The sequence below is a fragment of the Pinus tabuliformis genome, chromosome Q (genome assembly GCF_031772625.1).
Source record: "Pinus tabuliformis cultivar Carrire ecotype Pingquan chromosome Q, CPIR1, whole genome shotgun sequence".
NCBI lineage: Eukaryota > Viridiplantae > Streptophyta > Pinopsida > Pinales > Pinaceae > Pinus > Pinus tabuliformis.
In genome coordinates, this window is record NC_142296.1 from 629,901,897 (window position 1) to 629,915,995 (window position 14,099).

The 14,099-nt window shown below is 33.0% G+C and overlaps 1 protein-coding gene across 1 annotated transcript; it reads right to left on the reverse strand.

The window, feature by feature from the left end:
- Positions 1–11,054: 11,054 nt before the first annotated feature.
- On the reverse strand, positions 11,055–11,537 carry LOC149221028 (protein SRC2-like). The gene has a single exon (XM_089387296.1). It carries the CDS (start codon positions 11,535–11,537, stop codon positions 11,055–11,057), a length of 483 nt encoding a protein of 160 aa, XP_089243422.1.
- Positions 11,538–14,099: the final 2,562 nt, after the last annotated feature.

Consider the following 14,099-nt stretch of genomic DNA (forward strand, 5'->3'; position numbering starts at 1 on the left):
GCTCACTTCCAACTCTTGATTGGTCCACAAAGATGTGACATAAAAGAACAAAGAATAAATAGTCACCACTACACTATAATGTAAAATAATGCAAATTCAAAGATCGATTGCAAATTTCCCAAAGATAAAATCAACAAAACCCACCTCAAGGGGAGAGTACAAATCCATTATCTATTGTTGGTGATATCTTTTGAATATAAACAGTTGTTTGTGGTTTCTCAATGGGACGTATAATTGATATGGCACCCTTTGAAGCACAATCTGGGTTAGGCCCCTATAATACTAGTGATTCCCCCATTACTATTGTCATTGTATCGCTTATTGTTATTATTGTGCTCCTATTGTCCCCATATTGTTATCAGTATGCCCCATAGAAACCCACTATTGTTATTTTTGTGCCCTTATGTTATTACTGTTATGTCGACTTGATTATATTGTGACCCCTTAGACTCCCATATATAGAAGGAAGGTTTAGTCATTTGTATCATCCAATAATTGTTCATTTGTGTAATGTAAAGGAGGTTGCCCCCTCGAAAAGGCTGAATTCTAAGGCGTTGATCTATCTTTTTTATCTTTTTGTGATTTGGTTTCCTAACATTTGGTATCAGAGCTTTAGATTCTAGGGTTTCACTGCTCCAAATAGGTCATCATGGCATTTTCGCTATAACTTTTTCTGTGATGTTTCAAAAGCTACAAAACAAACCCATTTGATCCAAAATCGTTATGCACTTCGGTTACGAATTTGAGCTTGTCTCACTATATTTGCAGAGATATGATCTGAGGAAGTTAAGGTTTTTGTAGACTCCCGAATTACATTCCAAACAGGTGACCTGGGGAAAATCGTCATAACTTTTGTTTTGAGCATCAGATTGAAATTTTGTAAGAATTTTTAGAAAGAGGACGGCTTGTAGTTTTCTGTGTATCAGTTTCAGGTACAAAGGTCAAAATAGTGACACGGGGCACGTCGTACAAGTGTGCTCTACTAAACTAGTTTATAATCAGGCCACCGTGGGAGATTTGGCATAACTCTTCCTTGGAGAATCCAATCTTGATCAAACTTGCGGGGTTATAAAGAGGAGTCAAAGGGATACCGCAGGACAAGATTTTAGATATTTGAGATCCGCAATTATAGAGATACAACAGATTCAATATCGAGCTCTTACAAAGTGAAAAAATGGTGTGTAGTTTTTTTAAAGTTTTGCATAAGATTGGTTTGAAAAATTAGTTTGAAGGAATTCAAAGGGAATAGTGAAGAATTATTAGCATTAATTAATGCCCTAAAGAAAGAAAATGGAAACACCTAGTAAGCAACCTGAAAGCTCTAGCATGACTCGTGAAGAAGAGGAAAAAATGCAACGTGATATATCAAAATTACAAGGCCAAGTACAAAAAATTTCACTCTCACTAAATGTAAATGAAGCCAAGATGAATGGCATGGAAGCTAATATGAATGGGATGAAAGGTAAGATGGATGGTGTGGAAGCTAAGATGGATGGCATGGAAGCTAAGATGAATGGCATGGATGCTAAGATGAATGGCATGGATGCTAAGAGAATGGCATGGACGATAAGATGGAAGAATTGAAGATAAATTTGAATAAGTTGCTACAAGAAATGGTCACTGATGGTGAAACGGTAGTAAAGGAAACTCATGATGAGAACAAAAGAAATGTTAATCATGATTTCATAGACTCTAATGTTGGATTGAAGTCCCACCATGTTCCAAAAATCGATATGAGGAAGTTTGATGGCAAGGATCCCAGAACATGGATACTACAGATGGAGCAATTTTTAGATCTCCATAATGTGCAAAACACACAAAACGTACATATTGCAACTTTATATTTGGAACCAAATCAGTTTGTATGGTATCGATGACTTTACTCTCGTAAACAAATTGTCACTTGGGAAATTTTTACGGAAGAAATGATAGCACATTACGAGGATACAAAAAGAAACACCTTTTTTAGCTAATTGATAAATCTCAAACAAAAGGGTTCAATGATGGAGCACATTGAGGACTTCCAAAAATTGAACATAAGGGTAAAAGATATTCCATAGGAGCATAGGGTTGATGTGTTCATAGGGACTTCAAAGGATAATATCCAACATGAGGTTCACCTTCGGGAACTTGATTCATTGGAGAAGGCATTCAGGTTAGCAAGAAAAATGGAAGCAAAATTATGGCAACCAGGAAGCCTACCATTCACAACTATAAAGATGGAAGTGTTTTTGCCCCTATCCTTCCACAACCTACAAGGTTGACACCACAACAATTGGAAGAAAAAATAGCAAAAGAGCTTTCTTATAGTTGTGATAACAAATACACTGAAGGTCATAAGTGTGCTAAGAAGAAATTATTCTACATAGATTGTGAAGAGGAGGAAGAAAAGGAACAAGAAATATCAAAAGAAGAGGATATGCTCCAGGAACAAATCCTAGATAAAGAAGAAATGAATTTGACCATATCTTGTAATGCATTGGCTGGAATTACCACTCCTCAAACTATCAAGATAGAAGGACATATCAAGAAGAAAAAGGTAATAGTGTTACCAGGTACCCATAATTTTATTCATTGTAAAATAGCAAAGGAATTGAATTGCTTCATATATCCAGCACCAGAGTGTCAAGTGATGGTTGCAAGTGGAGGAACCATAAATTGCTCTTGAAAGTGCCATAATATCAAGCTATCCATGGGAGAATATGTATTGAATAGCCCAATGCTTAAGTATTAATAAGTTCCTTTTCATATGAATGCATTTATAAGTTATTTAAATTATAAAAATAATGTGTAATTTAATTATGAATTATAAAATTAATAATATTAAAAGTGTAATTAAAATTAAAATAATAATAATAATTTTTAAATATTAATATTTTTTTTCATATGAATTTGTAAGTATTATTATTCTAATAGATATATTTTTTTTAGATTAGGATTTTTAGAATTTTAATTTAATTATTAATCATTATTAAGTATATAATAGGGATTTAATCTTAATAATAATGTTACTATGAAATATTTATAGTTTGATTATAAATTGATTTATACTTTTGTGAGATATTTATAGTTTGATTATTAATTTATTTATACTTTTGTGAGATATTTATAATTTGATTATTAATTTATTTATAGTTTTCAAAATAAAATTTGAAAAACATATTGTTATATGTAATTAAACTATTAATGATTACAACTAATTTATTTGAATTATAAAATTATTTGATCTTGATGATGAAGCACACTTGCTGGTTCTAAATGCCTCCACCAAAAATTTCTCTAATGTGATACTGAAAGACTTTTCTTAATTCATTATGGATCACAAAAGCTTAAATTCAGGGAAAAAAATACTAAGAATTCAATATGATTATGTAAGAATTAAATTGAAAAAATAAAATAACAATATTTTTCTTAATTATTAAACCAAACTTAATAAATAATATATATTAATAATGAAAATAGTTAATTTATAAATTTATTTAAATTATAAAAATAATAATATTGAAAAGTGTAATTAAAAAAAAAAACAAACAAACAAAAACAAACAAACAAACAAACATTTTTTATTATTAATAAGTTCTTTTTCATATGAGTTTGTATGCATTATTACTCAAATAAGTATATCTTTTTTGGAATAAGACTTTTGAAATTTTAAGATGGATAATAAGACTTAATGTCTATGAAATATGCTCCAATATTTTAAATAACATTCAGAAATTAAAAACCTGTATTTGAAATCTATCTTCAAAGTAGTTATATATATATATAACTGATTAATTAAAAAAATGCATTATAAATAAGTGTGATACAATTAGTCATGGGCATATAGTATTGATAAGCCATGATATTATAATAAAACCTATTTACATATTAAGAATCTCTTATATAAATCTCTATGATTGAAAATCTTGTTCCATTATTTTATATATATATATATATATTATGAAATAAATATTTTTTATTTTTATGATGTATTGATATCTATTTGTATTTCTTAACCATTTAATTTATATAATTATGTAATAATAACCATTTATTATCAAAATAATTAATAAATTCATTAATGTTGAAAAATACTATGCTTATCATATAATTGATATATACACCTATTAGATACTTATTACCATATTGAGCAGATATCTAACAAGATTTTATAAAATAATACTAATGAGTTGCAATGCATGGCAAATCATTGTAGAACTATTGATGGATCTTAAATAAATATGATCAAATCATTTTACTTAAAAAAGCTCGCCCTCACGTGTTCTCTTCGAATAGGCTTGTAAGCATCATACTAAAAATTTCTTAGTAGTCTAACGAGTTCAAAATTTCTTAGTGGTCTGACTAATGAGTTCATTATTGCCTGAATGTATAATGAGTTCATTATTGCCTCAAAGTAGTGTAGACACATGAGAGATCTAAAGATATTGATTACATATTGGGATAGATGTCTCAAATCCATTGGGTTGCCCTGCCTAATCTTGTTATGTAATCATGGTAGATCCTTTGACTGATATTAAATGGAAATGACAAGTGATGGAAACAAATAAGAGTATGATTAGATCATTCTTTGTAACAGTTCAATGGATGAAAATAACATTCGGGAAAAAAAAATTCTACAGAGCAAATTTAATGGTATCACCTTACTGAACAACAACTCGTTCCTTCTCCACAAGGACCGCTTGAACAACATCTTCATAGTTTCCTCCATCCTGACAAAGAAATGCAATGATACCAGCTTGCAAGGGAGAAAGACTGGGGTTGAATGTTGTCTCCCATTTTTTACAAATCATCAAAGTTTCAACAGCCTTTGCAGAGGATCTGGATAAATTTTAGATCTGAGCAGAACCTATCATATATGTCTAACATTAAAATTGTGCCCTCGTTAATTTATCAAAGAGAACGAAGGCAGGGGTGAGATGAATACGATCGTGGAGATCTTGGCACTGGTGAGCTGCGCACTAGTCCTATTGAAATCCACTTCAAAGAAAGTGGTGTTCTTGTGGCTCTGGTAGAATACCGGTAGGGAAACCGTGCTCGAGTACAAAACGGCCAGAAAGCTGTTATCAAGATAATATATGTTGACCCTTTTGTTAGGATCAACACACTTGACGCTGAAGTTACTGATCCAGATGTTGTCGACAAAGTATTTGGGTATCCTAGGCTGGAGGACTGCATATAAAATACCACAGACAATGGATATGATCACAACAACCTCGATCAGGAACCAAATGGTGACGAGCAAACGTCAGGGACAAACTTTCCTGTGCTTCGGAGGTGATGAGTAGTATTTGGAAAATTTTCGTGCCTCTATCATCTTCTCGGCCAAAGGAGGATACGGATCTCCGCCTTTTTTAGACTCAAGATTAGAGGTGGCCACAAATTGAGAGATTTTCTTTAGGTTTTCATGTTCACCATCATTATTGTCTCCATCCTTCATCATTGGGTGCACTAGCTATTCATTTGCCATCATCTCAAACTGCTTAGGGTCACGGATAGAAATCAATATAGTCAAAAGTGGTCCACCGCGACACACCAAACTTTAACATGGCTGGATTTTTGCCCACGAAATTTTGAACCAATGACCTTCACATCACAGAGTGACTTAACAATATACCCATTAGTGTCTCTTCTACCCTGTGAGCAAACATACATTTATTTTTGGTTTAGATTAATTTATAATAATAAAAATTAAACCAACATTATTTTAATTCTTAAATAAACATACATTTAAATTAATATGTTAAATGGAATTTCATAGCATGGTAGAGACATTTTTATATAGGTACACTTAAATTATAGATTAGTGTAGTTTTATTTTAACTTTGGGTCTATCAAGTGCGGAGAGGAATCAAATCTTTCAAGTTGCATTTATCCCTTTTTTACTACAATATTTGACAAAAGGCTTGCACTTCGAGAGATTTTATTCCTCTGGCCTCTTGGTAGATACAGAGTTAAGATGGATCCATGTTGGTTTTATGCAACACACTAATAAAATATTTTAACTATAAAAACTTTTTATTTTTACCTATTTTATATCATATATAGATAGTTGACATAGAGATATTTTATTTATGATTCATATTCTCCACACTGAAATGTTAATACATGCTTCCTAGTATTTGAAAGTAGAAAACGTTTATCCATAAGATATAATTTCTTTCCTTCTCTCTGTTTTGTTATTAATATCTTTTTAAAATGTTACATGTCAATTCCATATTAAACAATGAATAAATTATCCATATTGAAATATTTGATTTATAGATATAAAATATGATTTTAATGATATAAGTAAACTATAACTTAAACCTTAAATGTCTATTTTCTCTTATATATAAAATAAAATAAAAAAGAAAAATTATGCTCTCATAACATGGACTAAAAATTAATAATATCTTTAAAAACAAGCACATTAGGTTTGGAAAATTAAAAACGAAATTAGTATACATTATATTGTGATATTCATAAATTACAATGTATATTGTAATTTTTCACATTTATATAAAATATTGTAAAATTAATTAAATATATAATTTGTCCAAATAAAATAATTTTTTATTTAAAAATATATTAATTTTTCAATGTAATTTATAAAATTACAATCTGAAATTAAATTAAATATATTTTTTTACATTAAATTAAAAAAATATTTTAAATTCAGTAATTAAAACACAATTTTAATATGAAAAATAATTTACCTAATAATGTTAGACAAAGAAAAGAAAATAATCTGTGGTCCAAGGTATTGTAAATCACACCTCATACTTTACCTTATTAATGGTGTATTTCCAATTAACATTTAAATCTAAAACAAATAAAAGAATAATAATCTCTTGTCTCAGCCCTACGGGGTAGGCGAGTTGGTAATCACATCGCGGGAAGTCGTTAGAAAGGCGACTCCACACTGAAGGTCACGAGTTCAAATCCCCCGGACTAAAACGGAGTTGTGGAGAGGGGCGGGCGCATGTTCCCAGTGGTTTTATAGGTTGCGGTCAGAATCGACCCCGTGTAATGCGAGTCGCGACGCTGCCCCTGTTGCCGATTCCACTGTAAAAAAAAAAAAAAAAAAAATCTCTTGTCTCGCTATTCTATATGCAATGAACGATTGGAAATGGGAATCGAGTTATTAGGAGACCTAAAGCAGTGAATTCGATAGGTGTTTCAGTGTGAGTACCTCAACTAAATAAGGTTTTAAGTGAGATCGACTGTTTTAATGGGAAACTCTTATTTCATAGACCATAGAAAAGTAAATGCTGCTTGATATGTTAGGCATTTAGCTCTCGCCTTCTCTCTCCAGGTTGCTATCTCAATTCGCGTGCTGTCACTCAAAAAGCGAAAGCTAAATGCCTGACATGTCAGGGAGCATTTACTTTTCTATAGTCTATGAAATAAGAGTTGTCGCTTCAATGGACTTGGTTTAAGACTTGTTCAAACTAGTATAGACGGCGATGGTTATACATCACATAATTTTTTTATTTATAAAATTGGCTAGCGTATTTTTCACGATTTAGCCCTCTGTGCAAAACACAAAACCCAAGCCATTTAATATATACATATCGTACTTAAATGTCATCATTACAAAATAAGAACCCAACTATTTTAGCCAATTAAATAGAAGAAAAATAAAATTAAAAATAATTTAAAAAAAAATAAATTTTATAAAATACAATTTAATTTTTAATTCAACACTAAATAATTCAAAATCAACATGTATATCAAATACAATATACCTGTCGGCGACAAAATAATAAATAAATTAAATTTAGCTAATCAACATGTATATCAAATACAATATACCTGTCGGTGACAAAATAATAAATAAATTAATTTTAGTATCACCCTTCACGATAGAGACCTTTTGAATAATACAATATACCTGTCGGCGACAAAATAATAAATAAATTAAATTTAGCTAATCAACATGTATATCAAATACAATATACCTGTCGGTGACAAAATAATAAATAAATTAATTCTAGCTATCACCCACGATAGAGACCTTTTCAAATAAATTCAAAAATATTTGAACCTTCTAGACACTCTTCTTTTTGAAAAGGCGAATTTCAAGAGTCGGTATTTAATTTTTTAATTGAGATAAAAGAACAACCACACGATTCCAAACGTAGAGCAGTCGGTGATGGAAAGAATGGACGAAACTCATTGACCTGTCTGTGTCAATGCCATACATACCACGTGTCATCGAGATGTAACTTTGATGGATCAATGTGCTCAACCACGTGTCCATTTTATAAACTAGCATTTGCACCAGATGTTGCAAAGAAAACGCCGTAAAGCATAAAGTACAGAAATCCATTATCCATGTAGTGTGTGCATTTTTTTTTTTATTTTTTTTTTTTTTCAAAAGGTGGAAAAACCTATCAAACTCAGTTTTGTCAAACCAACATTGAGGACAGCCATCTCTGGCTGCTATCCGCGAATGTCAGTTGACACATCACTGTTATCAAGGAAAACCACGCCACCTGAAATAACCCGCTGGTGGTCCGTAAGGGAGCAGGCTATCACTCCTGCCAGATGCCTCTGGGTCTTGGGCCGTTAACCTGTTTCCTTACGTCCGAGGAAGACGAGCTCTTAGCCAAGCAGAAGCAGTTTTAGGGCGTACTCCAGGCCCAATGTAGTGTGTGCATTATTCAACAAGGTGGATCTCTTTAAATTTGTTGCAAACATTTATGTTATTGCATTGCTAATTTATTTAGAATCTACTACTACCTCCTCTTCTTGGAATATTAAATTTCTTATCACCCCATGATGACAATCCCTCTAATTATTGGAATCACAATTTTTTCCACTTTAGTGGGTTTACCATCAACCTAAAGAAACATGAATTTGAGTCACTCAACTAAAAAGAAATTGCTAAATTGCTATTTATCATGTTTTGAGTAAAAACAATTAATAACTCATATTTACAACCCTTGAAATATTTACAGCCTTTTAAGTCTTGTATTTATAACTCATATTTATAACCCTTTAAAATGAAACTAACTATCTATATTTTTATTAATAATAAAAAGAATCTTCTTTATAAAACTGACACTCACATGCTACTCCTATTGAAAAGGAATCAATACTCTTTGATAAGCAATATTCTTTGATAAGCAAGGAAAGCATTATACTCGACCTCAGGGAACTCAGTGGGCAAAATTATCAATAACTAGTTAATATTGATTTGCATCAATTTCTTCTGGTCCAACCAGCAATTAAAATCCATCCCCTGCCACTGCAACAATAATACACCATATATCACCTTCCCATTAAAACTGAGAATGAGCTGCAAGTAACTGTGAGAACGCGGATGCCTCATAAGCATGGAGTTAAGTTTGATCGCTGAGCTTTGCTACAATCCTCAACTGTAGAAAAATTGAAATTTTTAAGAAGACTCTGGCAATTTCATAAGCAGCTGACTTGACAGCAGAGTTTGTCTGTTGCTGAGTCCCAATCATAGAGATGTCTATATGAGTTATGTCAATGTCTAAGTAGAGCTGTTGAATATGGAATGTCGGTGTAAGTCCTCATCTCTGTCCAACTTATGTCAAAGCAAGGATGCTACATAGAAAGAAAGAATTGGTTAATCGGTTGTGGATGATGGCATTTTTCCTAGAAAATGCAATATCTCCTTCATTGATTTCAAAACTCCATTGCTTCACTTGCACCTATCTTCTCAGGCTTTCATATTGATAAAAACAACGTAGAAAATTTTGGTTGAGTTAGTTTCAAACCATAAAATCTACCCCAACTTCATCTAATGGGCTTGTAATATAGCCTTCTTTCCCACATTTTCTTGATTATAAAATAATGTCAAAGTAAAACGAGAGTTAGAAATATTTTTCAACAATAGTCACTTGCATCAGATGATTATTATCTCGCTTGGTTTTCATCCTTATGGCTTAATATGGACGGACCATTTTCTGAAAGATTAGGAAAGCCTACTGTGTCTTTGAAAGATCGATTTGATTAATGGACATAAGTTAAAAATGCAGTGATCATCCTGTAAACAAATATATATACTCTATATATATCAAAGTAGCAGACTGAAGGCACTGAATTTGCCCATTTCAGACTCATATATGATATATCTATTCAAATATTTACATAAACCAATATTTCATCCACAGTGGCTAAGAGTAGTATATATCAAAGACTGAAGGCACTGAATTTGCCCAATTCACTCATATATCTACTCAAATTTCTACACAAACCAATATTTCATTCACAGTGGCTAAGAGTATATATCAAAGTAGCAGACTGAAGGCACTGAACTTGCCCATTTGAGACTTATATATCTATTCAAATTTTTAAACAAACCAATGTGTGACCCACAGTGGCTAAGAGTATCTATCAAAGTAGCAGACTGAAGGCACTGAACATGCCCATTGCAAAATTCAGACTCATATCTATTCAAACTTTTACACAAACCAATGTTCATCCACATAGGCTAAGAATATATATCGAAGTAGCAGATTGAAGGCACTGAACTTGCCCTTTTTAGATTCATATATCTATTCAAACTTTTACATAAACCAGTCTTTCATCCACAGTGGCTCGTGATTTTCAAAATTTTTATGTATGCCATAATAAGCACTTCACGAATCAACTAGGAATTGAAGGCACTTGCACAAAGAATATAATAACAGAAAACCAACGTATTCTTGCACAATAATATTATTGATGATAACACTATGCATAAATTGCTATTGCTTTGTTGTAAGCCACAGCAGGATCTTGATCTTCCTTGGCACAGACGTTACTGTCAGATGGACTGAGATGAATTTTTGCAGCCCCATTCTTCAATCCAACTTTATTCCTTTTCAATTTTGGGGCCATGAGAATCTGATAGCAGCCAACAAGTTTCTTCTTCTCCTTCTCAACCATCTCACCACCATCTTTCTGCTTTTCTTGATCTTTGCCCTGTTCCATGTATGCACTACTCTTGAAGTCTTGACAGCGGGATTGCTGTTCTTGGGCATCAACAACATTATTAGGTTTAATGGACAGTAATTTTCTCACAAATCAAGGCCTGGGTTCGATAGGATTCCCCATCAAATCTCTGAAACCCACAGCCCCCCAGTTGCAGGGATGAATCTGTTAATTCTGTGAAGATCTACTCCATCAAGAATCATGGTGCCAAGGTTGAGAATGCCCTGTGGGTGACCAGAAGGACAACGGACCTGCAGTGCCAAGAAACTCATCCCACTGAAATCTGTGCTCCCGTAGCCCTTGAGGAGAGTGGAAAGCAAGACCCTCACAGTGCCTAGCAGGGTATCCCTGAGGCAACCCACGCAGTATATCTCCATCATCACAGCAGAGGTTTCACACCGGAGAAAACTCTCTTCCACTCTGAATATGGCCTTGTCGTTCCAAGTAGGGTTTGCGCCCCCTGTTCTGTCAATTTGCGTCGTCAGTTTTTTCTCGAAATTGATCCATACAACACAGTAGGTCTGCATCATGCCAAAAAGATGCATCTCCTTCAGATATTGAGCTGAGATGATGTTAAGCTCCAACTGTGTGTAAGCTTCCCCCATGATGTAGAGTGAATTTACTGCACAAGGAAATGCAATATTCAGAGACCACCCTGATTGAAATTACAGGAGAAGAAACGCCATGAATGAAATCTTTTGAAATCTGAACATTGTATAGAACTGACTTATGAGACAAAACACATCATAGACTCTCTAGCTCATGATGATGAAAGCAGGTGGAAATCAGTGCAGAAGGCCACCCCAAATGGTCATGATCGAAGCCAAGAAGCAGAAAAACCCATTCATAGATGCAACCATAATGGAACAAACAAAAACAAATTTGTACCAAATCCATTTGTTGTTTCATTTTAGAATTTTATTGTTGTGATTTCCATTTCAAAACTCCATTACTTCACCTGCACCTATAGTCTCAGGCTCTCATATTCATAAAAACAATGTACAAAATTTTGCTCGAGTTAGTTTTAGATTATAAAATCTACCCATTTCAAAACTCCATTGTTTCACCTACACCTATCTTCTTAGAATCTCATATTGATAAAAGCAATGTAGAAAATTTTGGTTGTTAGTGTTAGACTATAAAATCTACCCATTTCAAAACTCCATTGCTTCACCTGCACCTATCTTCTTAGGCTTTCATATTGATAAAAACAATGTAGAAAATTTCAGTTGAGTTAGTTTCAAACCATAAAATCTACCCCAACTTCATCTAATGGGCTTGTAATATAGCCTTCTTTCCCACATTTTCTTGATTATAAAATAATGTCAAAGTAAAACGAGAGTTAGAAATATTTTTCAACAATAGTCACTTGCATCAGCTGATTATTATCTCGCTTGGTTTTCATCCTTATGGCTTAATATGGACGAACCATTTTCTGCAAGATTAGGAAAGCCTTGTGAATCCTTTAGTTTCAAAGTAATTCTTTCAGATCACTTGCCTATCTATCTGGAGTCTAGACCTCTCAAACGAAGAGGCCTGAAAACATACCATTTTCATTTGAATAGCTGCAGTTTGGCAACCCAGACATAGAAAATAAAATCCAGTATTATTGAAATGAAGACACTCACATTACATGAACAAAAATGTGAAGTTTCAAAGTAATTCTTTCAGATCACTTGCCTATCTATTTGGAATCTAGACCTCTCAAACGAAGAGGCCTAAAAACATACCATTTTCATTTGAACAGCTGCAGTTTGGCAACCGAGACATAGAAAATAAAATCCAGTATTAGTGAAATGAAGACACTCACATTACATGAGCAAAACTGTGAATCCTTTCTAAGAAGCTTCAAAATGTAAAGAAAAAAGCGGAACAACCAGGTTTTTGTAAACATATTCAAAAGAAACATGAACTGGAGATAGAGATGGTTAGTGTTGTAAAAGAAAAGGAATTGATATTGTGGCTTGAAAACGACAAATGCTTCCTTTATACTTTTTAAGTGCCAAGCATAAACCACCTTCCAATCTAAGGAAGGATAATAGTAAGTACAAGGAAGACCACAGATGCTTCCTTTATACTTCAATTGTCAAGCATTAACCAACATTCATAAGGTAGGTGCTTCCATAGACTCTATCTGATCATGTGACCAACCAGCCCAACTTAACAGCCATGACAGCATCAGCAGATCAGTGGCCCCTTACGGGGCCACACCAGCCCAACTTAATAGCCATGACAGCATCAGCTGATCAGTGGCCCCTTATGGGGCCACACCAGCCCACCTTTGGGAAAACCATTATGTAAGAAAATTAAAACTTGGTGGAAACTATAGCAGCAAGCCACTTTCACCTACCCATCTTGTCTCTCATGGCTAGTCTTCAAATGAATAGAGGAAAGATTACCGAGTCATGAACTTTTAAATGAGGGCATATTATCAAAAACCTTTTATGAGACTCATGAGAATCTATAAAAGAAAAGAGGAAGTCAGACATGCCTGACTTAGTGGTTGATACAGTGCTTAACCACATTAATCACCCTCATTCAAATACTGGAAGGCATAAAGCCCTATGTTATTAAAAAGTTCATGAGTTTGATAGGGTTCAAATTCAAAAAGATAAGAAAAAGGAGGTATTATGTAGACAGAAGTCAATAATTCAATGGCTTAAAGATGGTGGAAGAAGCGGTGCCCATTTCCTTAAAACCACTCAGAATAGAAGGGTTTATTTTTCGTACTTTTATTTAGTAAAGTGAATAGCAATATGGTATCCTAAAGTAATATTCATTTTTAAAGAAAAACCATCATATCTATTTACTGAGAGAATGGAACTTAGACTATACCTAATCTCTCTATATAAAAATATATAATTGGTCAGTTCTAACTAAGTTATCGGCATGAACAGTCAAACAATCAATCTGTAAAGGACAAACAGATTGTGGCAAGATCATGGTCATAAAATGATATTATTTTATGCCGAAATCATTAAAAAATAATTAGTTCCTTTGTTACAGAATCTTTTTGTACAAAAATATTTAATTGATCAATTCTAACTGAGTTAACAGCATAAACAGTCAAACAATCAAACTGTAGAAGACAAACAAAGGATGACTAAGTCCGAGTCTATTTATATAAAAGTATATAATTGGTCAATTCTAACTGAGTTATCACCATC

What these genes read in the sequence shown, in the direction of transcription:
- LOC149221028 (XM_089387296.1), bottom strand. Translation starts at nt 11,537, where the DNA reads ATGGGGGAAGCTTACACACAGTTGGAGCTTAACATCATCTCAGCTCAA.